Below are 10,712 nucleotides of genomic sequence, written 5' to 3'. Positions count from 1 at the left end.
CTTCTCCTTTCTCTTTTCTTTCCCTTCTTCAAACATCCCGCGTGTTGATGAACCGACACAGAAACTAGCTCTAGATGCTTCTTTCAGGTTCACTAAAGACTTTGCCGCTAGATATAGTAGATATGGTAGATATAGTAGATATAGTAGATATAGTAGATATAGTAGATATAGTAGATATAGTAGATATAGTAGATATAGTAGATATAGTAGATATAGTAGATATAGTAGATATAGTAAATATCGGCCTTCAGGTCCATCGCCAAGTTAGCTTTTCAACATACTGCCTATAGAATCCACTTCTTTATCAGCTCTTCCTGGAAGCAATGGCGATCGAGAACGCTGCTGGGCGAGCTACCACCACCACTGCTACAGTCACTGCCACTGCCACCGCTACGACAACTACAAGTGAGCAATATCCTGTGGCTACTGTGGCTGCCGTGGATGCTGTTGAGTGTGGTTGTAATAGGTATTGAGAATGGACTGGTATCTGCGACGTGTGTGGCGGTCCGGGAGAGAATACTATCCTGATGTAATAGCGTTAGTATATACTTGGTAGTAAATGAGTAACTGAACAATACAGAAACACCTCGGCTATAGCCACGACCTCTGCTGCAATTACCACGACCGTAACCTCCTCGGTAGTATCCTTGACCTCGACCAGCTTGGTAGTTCTCACCTAGACAGTAATATTAGTATGAAAATAAGTCTGGCAGAAAATGGTAGACAAACGGTGATTATTGACAGTGGAGGCAATGCGCTAAAGGACAAGCAGACCAAGAAGGAGGACAAGATAATGGACAATCCATAGACACTGATCCGGCGGAAGATCCGGCCGTAGCAGCAGCAGCTGCTATCATGGAGGAGCTGGCTGTGGCAGGGTCAACTGCATTGCCTCCGGACAACAACGATGTGAACATGGACGGTGTGGATGCTGGTCAAAATTAATCATTAACGTGCTGGAGGCTATTTTCAAGTTTCAAATCTAAGGCTTGCTCAAACGCCAGTCCTATTGTTGAAGGGCTCAATTAGTCCTATTAAGTGCATATGTAGATGTCATGAATATCTTGGTATAATATCCCAACGCTGCAATACATGTACCTACATCAGCCTATTCAAGATACGTGTCCTGAAATGAAAGCATTCTGAACCAAACGCAGTAAATCAGGCTAATAAATATCGTGCAAATATCTCAAATAAATAAGTCCAGAATTTGCGCTGTTCTTTCAGCGCGTAGATATAACTTATCGGCTTCTACACTGGTCGTCTAAAAGGGTGTGCCTCCGTGTTGAAAACATACTCATCCAAAGACATCAAATCAGAGTCGCTAAAGATAAGGTAGAAGTACTTGACAGTTTCGCCTAACCAGAACGTCTTCATTGGTGCCTGTTAGGTTATCTATCTTCACAAAGGGTAACGGGAAACTCACCTCCATCGAATCGCCCTTCTCACCCAAGCTCACCGTCACATCTCTGACAATAGCAAACGCCAGCTCCGTCTCCGTCTCTCTGACAACATTCTCCCACATTCTCCACGCGGCATCTCGCCAGGTTTGATCTCCTGTGATGCGCCACATGTAAAACACGCTCTCAATGGCTTCAGGTCGCAACAGGTAGCTTGCGCCGTTGACACTCAAAAATCCGCCGGGCCTCCTGGGATCATCAGTAGGGGGCATAAGCTCCGCGTTAAATGGGCATGGGCCGTCTAATTTCGGACACGCTACGAAAGTAGCAGACTCTGGCATTACGCCGGACGGCATGGCATCGTATTCCCACACACAACCGGCCGTGAGACGAGAGCCCAGGTCGACATAATCTGACTTGTCCAGTAGCTTGCCTGCCAACGCGTACATACCGCCGGCGAAACAAGTCAGATGGTCCATCTTAGCTGTAAACGTAGCATTTCGAGTGTTGTCGTCTATCTCGACCTCGCCCGCAAGAAGTATATTTGCGTCATTAGGAGTCATTGGACGAAACAATAAATTGTCTCTGATAGTGTCAAGAGCCTTGATCGCCATTTCAGGGTACTCAGTATCAAGTCCTCCAAGGAGAGGGTGCATCTTGACCAGGTATTCATACTGAGAGTCGGCACTGCCTGCAATTGAATAGTGGCTTTCAAGCATTTTTTCGTCGCGGTAGTTCATCCAAATGGGCCACATGCCGGGAAGGGTAGTCTCATTTTGGAATCGGCGGAAGAAAATCTTGATTCTTTCAACGGCATCATAGTATTTGTCATTTCTGGTCAACATCGCAAGCCTGGTAAACTCCATGCATAAAGTTCCACCAGCAGCGGCACTCATTTTGCGCTCCGCAGTAGTCTGGCCCTGCTTCGCCTTTTCGTAGTCTAACCAATGAGAAGGCAGACGGTTGGGTGTATCAAATGTGGCGTAGAGAGTGTCGCCAAGCTCAACCGCCTTTGCAAGCAAGATGGGCTCCTGAGAGAGATCATATGCGGCAAGCAGCCCGCCGAGGTATCGAATTGTCACTTCAAACAAGTTCACCACGCGACCGTCTTGAGTTTTTGACCAGTCAATCAACGCTACTTCCTTGACCGCCAGTGAAAACTCGTCTTTCAATCCCATAATCCAGAGGGTGTCCAAGGCATCGACCAGCTGTGCCGACCATCCGCTAAGCGACGTCTTGCCCTTGGCCGACAGCGGCATCAGCTCGTCCTTGGTCCATGCGAATTTCTTATAGGCCTCCCAACTCTTCAAGAATGCCTTTTTGACAGCCTGCATCCTAGCCTCTTGACCATCGGTTCGCTTATTCAACTGTATCTGTGGGAGCTTCTTGGGAGATCCCGTGGGAAGTTTCTTCATGTCCGTCGGAGGATGGTACACCTTTGCTTTGGACCAGTCGTAGCTCGAGGGCACGTACGGGTACTTGAATTTTCCGCCGGCTGGCTGTCGCCGAGGAAGGAAATCGAAGCTGCTCCATAGTAAGAGGGCGACGCAGACGAAGAAGATGAGCGCGGCATATCGACGGGAAATCATGATGTGTATCCGTTTTGCGAAGAGCACATGGTATCTCGTCTTGGGTATGAAGAAGGACCAAAGAAAAAAAAAAAACCAAAGACCGAAAGACAACGCAGGTGGCACGCCTAAGAAAAGGAGAGGTTGTTAAAAGAAGAATTGAGGCACGAGATCTACATGTAACCTTGGAAATGTGGCGGGGAGGTTAGTGGCTGGCGGTGGGCGCAGCCGTCTTGGCGAAGTCCCCTAACACCGGGGCCTCGGCCTCAATTACGCTGTGGCATTTGGGAGCTCGGGCCCGGAATGTATCCATGGAGTCTTACAGCTTGGAGAGAAGAAGGTAACAGACGTGCTTATAGCCGCAGACTTGGCTATAGAAACGACCAAGGCTCTTTTCTACCTCTTCGCTTCACAATCTTTTTCCAGAATCGAACTTCTTTTTCTTCTCTCTTCGGCTTCGCACTCTAGCCTGTCTCCGAAGCCAAGCAATTTTAGCGCTGCGGCCTTGATCCAGCTTAAAATATGGAGATGCGCCTGATTGGCCTAGTCTTTTAAGCTGTCGGGTAAGGTACGGTACCTAGGAAAACTAGAGACATGTAGAAGAACTGCTGCAATCTATGAAACTGATGCAATAGCAGATGGATGGCTCAAGAGATTATTTAAGTGTTACTGGGATTATTAGCATTTTGAACAATTAGAGCTTCCCCTCATCCGAGCAAGTACTTATGTCATGGCATCGTACCGGCATACATGCATACATGGATCTGGAGTATCGAGCCGCTCTCCTCCTCTTCAAGCTACATGTAGACTACCTACTACTACTTACCTACATAGTACTGTTTGATACGCCTTCTTGTATCATGCCACAACTAGACATTAGTACCGAGATAGGCAATTGATAGCGTGCCATGGCAGCATTCGGGGTTCTGGCAACATCAAGATAATACAATATTTGTCAACTAGACCTCATAAGCTGACTTTTCATCCAGCATTCCAGGAACAATGGTTGTATGTGTAAGATGTCGACGGGGTAAATGAACCAACACCTTTCTGACATCTGTTCAGTTGCACGGGCCAGCATAGGACCCGAGTTGTCCCGAAATCTCAAATTTGTACCATTTTAGCAGTTTATGTGCTGTTGCAGGTGACGGCTCATAGAGAACAAAAGCAGTGAACAATTTCCGTGCAGTCTTGGATCGACTTCCGACAAATCCTCTGAGCATCTTGGTTCCTTCATCCACTTCTGCGCCATCTTGAACTTTGAACTGGATGTGTTTTCGGTCTTTGACCACTCGTATGATGCAAATCCCCACGCTTCTGCTTAAAGATGGCAATGCTGTCCCCATGGTAAACACAGCTTCCCCCCTCGAGTCAGGTCCATAAGTGAGATTTCACTAAAACAGACATTTCAGCTCGGATTCGGCACTGGGACTGCTTGGTACAAGGATAGCTCAGAAGGTCCTCTGAGTCTCTAGCTCGTCGAACTCCTAAAGGTAGCCCTTGCATAGGGCTTTGTACATGTCGATACTGCAGACTCATATGGAACTGAGCGAGAGGTTGGCCTAGCAATCCAGCTAAGTGGTATTCCACGAGAGAAGCTCTTCATTATCACCAAGGTGCAGGATGGATGGGAAGACGTCCCCGCAGCTTTGAACGCCAGTCTTGAGAAACTACGGCTGAAATATGTGGATTTGTAAGGCTTCTCACCTAGTACGGAGCTACCCTTACTCACAAAGAGCAGGTACCTTTTGCACAACCCGTGTGATTGCATCCCACGAAGGCATACAAGCAGCATGGAAGGGACTCGAGACCGTCAAAGCGCAAGGAAAGGCCAGGTCTATTGGCATTTCCAACTTCCAGAGACATCACATTGAAGCGCTTCTCGAGACATGGGCTGTCAAACCTGTAATGAATCAGCCGGAATTTCCCCAATATCTCCAGCGCGCCAACCATTTCGTGCCTTGGATGCGAGATCATGGCATTGAGATATCGTTTTTCAGAACTTTGGCACCCATCATTGTAGGTAAAGGAGGGCCTCTGGACGAGTTGCTTCCGTCGCTCGCAAAAGAGTGTGGGGTAGCAGAATCGGTAGTATTGCTGAGCTGGTGCGTTGAACAGAATATTGTTTCCATCACTACAACGTCCAATGAGTCTCGCCTCAACGAGTACAGCGCTGCTACTGAAGTAGTTCTAAAATCAGTAGATGTCGAGAAAACTAGAAAGGCTGGGTTCAAGCATCATTTCAGGTGGTGGGGAAAGGACTTTTTTTTTTAGCAGACGATAGATCTTAGAAGTTGCCAGACAACGATAAACAAGTAATGGAACTATGACTTCTCATTTGCCTGGAATTGAGCGTTCTTACATGGGGTTTCATCAACCGTCGTTCATGCGATGCCTGCTTGCGTCGCCCATCCAATGAACTAGTCCTATTGCCGGGAAACAAGACATCACGGCATGGTCAGATCTGCAAGGTGGCCGAAAGTCTAGGAAAAGAGAGATGCCGAGCTTGGACGCCATGCTGCCCCGAACAGCAGCCCATCCTAACACTTTGAGCATTCCCGAGTTTCTCTTCGTTTCTACTCATATAAATTGAGATTTTCTCGCTACTGAATGAATAGAATATCTGCATCAGGCGCCACCTACTCTTCTTTTGCTCGACTTTGTAGACAACGCAAGCAAAGGTAAAGATCGAGCCTTTGCACGAGATAAAGGTGCATGTGGTTCATGAATCAACGCCTCGGCTAGACTTTATAGCGCTGAAGGGGTCTCGGACACACCAAAATCGTTGGAGTATGCAGCATTCCTAACCAGAGGCTTTGACCATTGAAGCTACGGGATAATTTATGTGTTTTTGAGGGGGTTCATCGGGTGTTCATGCAGGATACATGCAGTTTGCCCTTTATGGACCCGAATGTTCAAACGAGAAACGTGGCGTCTGCGGCCTGATACTCTTGAAATCTAAATATCAGTCAGATTCGTTGACTGTGCTTTTAAACATCTTCCGATCAGTCTTCACATTATCAGTGCGGCGGGATCAGAAGCCAGGGCTTTCTCGTCAATTTGCCCAACCGCATTTGCAGCGAAAATGGATAGAATTGATACCCACGATGCGAGGAAAATCGGAAGGCTCTGGAAGCGCGGAAGATTTCCTTCATGATACTTTGGTATCATTGAGATCCCAATTTCCCACGTACGATAGGGCAAACCATCTTTATTCCCAGTGGAACCGTTGCACTGCACTTTATCATCATATTCAGGCTCTCAGAGACAAGGTGGCTGCCTTGAAACCCACAGAGCAAATCGACGATGATGACCAAAAGCGATATAATGAGCTCATATATGATGACATTTGGTGTGGTTCCATTTGACAAGGAAAATTGTTTAGATTAGTTCTGATTCAATTTCAGGTATATGATGGGGATCCCGCATTTTGTAGATGCCGAGCGTTCCCTCTTGTCGCTTTTAGAGAACGCGGAGAACAATTTCGTATTCACCGCTAAACTCCATCGAAGCCTGCTAGGACTCTATGAGAGAGCTGGCCGTAGCATTCGTGCTAAGAGTTTTGCATCCTTGGAGTTCGAATTAGTTGATAGAGATTCTTAGAGTATGAACAACGATGTTGCCAATGCCTGGAGCAATATGGGTTACACAAGAGTTTCTGCATTTGAGGCTTCAGATGGGGTACTCTATCTTGACAAGGCAATCTCGATGGCTAATGATGTACCTGAGCCAAGGCGCTACCAACAGTTCAACATTGACCGCTTCTTACGCAACAGAGGACGAACTAACGCGCAATTACACCGCCTCGAAGCAGCTGAGCGTGATGTTCAAGAAGCTGAGCACTCCCAGGAGAAAATCCATGGACCAAATAGCCATTATGATAGAGAGTGAGACAGCCCTGTATCCGTTTTTTAACTGCAACATTGGTTACTAATGCAAATGATTCTCTAACCCATTCAGAACCCAACATGAGCGTGCCAAGATTGAAGCTTGGCGTGGCAATCTTGAGAAGGCCTACTTACTCGCCACGAAAACTCTTTCTCTGATGTCTTCAGGCAAACCTACACACGCAAGTGTAATGGCAGCGCAGTACCGCCTGGGATGGGTTGCTATGCTACAAGGAGAAAATAAGCTTGCGTTGCAACACTTGGAACAGTCGCTGGCTATTTCAAGAATAAATGAGCAGCACAGGGGGGAGCTCGGGAGAGTTAGCCAGAATTGAATGGCGTATATCACAAGTCTTGGAGCGCATGGGCAGACAAGAAGATGCCAAGACTCTTCGAGAGGCGGCTGTAAAGGTCAAAGCTAGTCTGCTTGCTACCGGGGACTACGCTCAAGTTGAAGACGAGGAAAGTTCTTGGGATGCACTGGTCGGCATATTGTATCGTTAAGTTGCAAAGCCGGTTTTGATCGGTAGGTATAAGCACTGAGAAGTTGCTATTTGGCGATTACATTTGTTACTTGTTCAATATTTTCGTTTAGTCTATCCATATGAGATCATCGCGGATTACAGATATAACCTTGAACAGCATTCGAATGACAGGATGTTGGCCATTGCCGCTAATGGACTGGAAGGCTTAGTGTCACAACCAAAACTGGAATCACATAATACAGAGAGGAATATGCCTGCTGGATTGCACAACAAGCTAGAGTCAGGGGCAGAGAGATGTTTTTGAAGTTATTCCAAAACATGCCCTAGTTTCAGTCCCCTTTAATCACCCATCCCCCAATCCATGCCTTCTTCCTTGCATCCGCTTCCCCTTAGTGCAGTCGTTGTCGTCGTTTCAGTGGCGGAGTGCGGTCGTTCGTTCGGATATAGGGGTCAGGTAAGTTCAGTGATAACATAGTAAGGAGACACGAGTCAGGCTTCTTCGGTCATTCAACCGAGACACACCGATCGAAAGCAACCAAGGGTCCAAGTGCCCCAAAAAGGTGCCAAAAAAGGGAAACTGGAGAGAAACGAAAAGGGTCAAAAACGCCACCAAGGCAAAAGAAAAAGTGAATTCGAGCTAGTTCTGCGAACCAATTTCCATATCATCCTGGGGCAGGATACTGCCGTCGCCGTCGCCAAAGTCCGTGCTGCTACCTTGTTATCCACTTGGGCCTATTGTTGAGCCTGCGCCTGAGCGAGAAAGTTTCCCAGGTGTGCTTGTGCGTCTGCCTCGCATCGTGCTGTTGCTTCTTTCTCCTCGTGTGCACGCTGTAGCTATGTCTGTATCTCCTTGTAGGCTTCTTCGAATGTTCGGGGGCGCTGAGCCTGAGCTTGCGGGTGCGGGTGCGGGTACTGCTGCTGCCGTTGGCGTTGTCGTTGGAGAGGGTGCGCTGCGGTTGAGGCAGTGAAATTAGGCCTACCAGTGGTCACTGATTCTTTGTGCAGCGTGTCAAGCGTAGCGTCTGAAAACACCAATACTAGATGAAATAGAAAGACAACTTATGTCTTGGGCCATCTTGGCAGGCAGAGAGTTTTCCGGGGAAAAAAAGGGAGGGGGGGGCCCTGGGCAGCGTGCTGTGAAGAATGAAGAAAGCGATGGAAAGGAGAGTGATGGGGGAAAAGTTTAGAATTTGACGGACCTTGATACGTATTGAAGGTAGGTACTATGTAGAAGAGAAGGAAATATGGGGAAGCCAATCAAAGTCTTGGCTTAAGAGACTTGGGGTATCGAAAATCCCTTTTGGCTTGATTTCTACATCCAACTATCCCTTATGTCGTTCAGAGTGGAGGGACTTGGCACTTATAGCAACCCCACAGATCCCTAGCAATACTCCGTCCTTGACGATTATGTGGAGAAACTTCAATTCTATCCCCTGAAGCCTTGTTGAAATAGGACTAGTTAGTAGATTAGACCCAGCTCCCCCACAGATCGCCCAGGGTGTCTCAGAAGACCGTGCTGCTCAGCTTTGATCTCGCTCTGACTACCCGTCTGTGCCAAGCAGAAGTACAAAAGGATCTGAAGATATCCAATTGATATTCAAATTAATCAATTAATCAGAGCAGCCCAAAGGATATGACTTCCATATGTTGCATTCTCCTTTATCTATATGCCGGCTTATTAGCCACTTATAGGAGCCTTTCTTGAGACAACTTTGAGGTCGGAGAGGACCACTTTTAACGACATGGTAGTCTACATAGTGCCAATATGCGCAGAATCAGTCACACCAATGTCAAGATCCAGGTAGAAGAAACAGATAGGGACTGAGGAGTGACATTTACCGCAAAAGCTCGTATGTCATCCAGCTATTCAAGGTTGATGGTGGCTGAGCGGCATTGTGAGTTACTAATTGTTGTAGATCAGTTATCCTGTCCACGCTCACAAGCACAAAGAAACCCTGTATCAGCAGCTCATGATGGTATCGTTCTTGCTCCGTCATTGCCACTAAATTAATCGCTTCTTCTTCTTTATATCCCCCTTTACATGTATCATTTTGAGCTACAACGAGGTGTTGGATAATTTTTTCTCCATACAATATTATGTGTTTATTTATCTATGTTTGTAAGATGCATGATGGAGCCTCTCTGTGCCGCCTGCCACATTGACAAAAAGGACAGGCAAGCCGTATTGTGATTTGAAAGCTAGATGTATCACACAAATCAGAATAAAACCTGTGAAATCGACTAAATGCAGATGTAAAAGAAGTCCTCCGCAGAGCAAGGTTATGTGATACGATGCCTCAAGAAGTCTTCAACATCTAATTTGCCGCTAAATCTTGTCTTCATATGATGTATATCCCTGTTCTGTAAGCTGGATGCCTTTGGTGTATCAAAGCTAGCTATCCTGTTTCTTCTCCATATAATGGTATAATCGTAATCGAATCATTGAGTTGAAACTTGTGATAAGATCTTGACCCACGACAGGACCATCAACTAGGTCCAAGGAGGCCAAATGCAAATCTCCGCGTATGAGTTACGTTCTATGCTACTATATGCAGGTGGGAGCGATCTTTTTCTCTACTGCTCACTTGTATAGTCCTTACTGTCGAGATCACTGAGAGTATCTTTGAGCTGAACGTTAGGAGACGGCGTGTCTCGGTAGATTGATGACGAGAGAGTGTATTTCGCCATAAAGGCTGATTGAAGGAAGTTGAGGGGGCAATGAGAATACTTATACATGTACAAAGGCTCACAGATTATTAGACGACAGAGTCAATCAGATACCTACTCATCGGGATGCGATGTCGGTCATGTAATTGAACAAAATAGAGGAGGTTGAGCTGCAAGTATCCCGCCAGGCGTCGCACCAGGATCACCAATAATAGGCAACGAGATACTTAGAAGGGTAACACACCTGCTGTTATATCCGTCCTGCCGCAGAAAAACTTCGATTGTCTCCTATCATCGGAGAAATACGAAAACTATTGCGCAACAAGAGCTAGGAGATACTAGCGGGCTTTTCCGGCTTGAGAAGGGTGGATGGAGGGCAGTGGCATAAACAAGTCCCTTCAACGTCTTGACCAACTGTTTTACATTCTTATCAGAAGAAATACAAGGCCTGTTTGTGTAATTGACATGTAATGCAATCATTGTCTTCGTAATAACTCCATTATCAAGTTACCTTCATGAATACCGCCATGATCATGGGCATCTTTGTATCCAATGTTATCGATATCTATCCCTCCCACCGTGCTCTATTGCATACGATCAACTGAGAAAATTCAACGCTCGCTGCCGTTTTCCCATGTGTAAATACTCCAAAAATGCGTTCTCTCCTTCGCATAGATGTGTCAAGCACGCATTCCCATCGCCACT

At 46.6% G+C, this 10,712-nt stretch overlaps 3 protein-coding genes across 3 annotated transcripts; 2 read left to right on the top strand and 1 right to left on the bottom strand.

Moving 5' to 3' along the window:
* Positions 1–323: 323 nt before the first annotated feature.
* Positions 324–945, top strand: TGAM01_v211132 (hypothetical protein; the record flags this gene model as incomplete). The annotated part of the gene is made up of 3 exons (XM_018806213.1): positions 324–466; positions 598–665; positions 809–945. The coding sequence occupies 3 exons, from the start codon at positions 324–326 to the stop codon at positions 943–945; spliced, it is 348 nt and encodes a 115-aa protein (XP_018660464.1).
* Positions 946–1,251: 306 nt separating this feature from the next.
* TGAM01_v211131 (hypothetical protein) lies at positions 1,252–2,989 on the bottom strand (the record flags this gene model as incomplete). Its single annotated transcript, XM_024550999.1, has 2 exons — positions 1,252–1,371; positions 1,427–2,989. The coding sequence occupies 2 exons, from the start codon at positions 2,987–2,989 to the stop codon at positions 1,252–1,254; spliced, it is 1,683 nt and encodes a 560-aa protein (XP_024404259.1).
* A 1,275-nt stretch (positions 2,990–4,264) lies between these two features.
* Positions 4,265–4,443, top strand: TGAM01_v211130 (hypothetical protein; the record flags this gene model as incomplete). Its single annotated transcript, XM_024550998.1, has 2 exons — positions 4,265–4,315; positions 4,381–4,443. 2 exons carry the CDS (start codon positions 4,265–4,267, stop codon positions 4,441–4,443), a joined length of 114 nt encoding a protein of 37 aa, XP_024404258.1.
* Between the last annotated feature and the right edge of the window lie 6,269 nt (positions 4,444–10,712).

Source organism: Trichoderma gamsii (genome assembly GCF_001481775.2).
Source record: "Trichoderma gamsii strain T6085 chromosome Unknown Scaffold_99.2, whole genome shotgun sequence".
Lineage (NCBI taxonomy): Eukaryota > Fungi > Ascomycota > Sordariomycetes > Hypocreales > Hypocreaceae > Trichoderma > Trichoderma gamsii.
The sequence above is the reverse complement of the archived record's forward strand: the minus strand, read 5'-3'. Positions and strand labels throughout refer to the sequence as shown.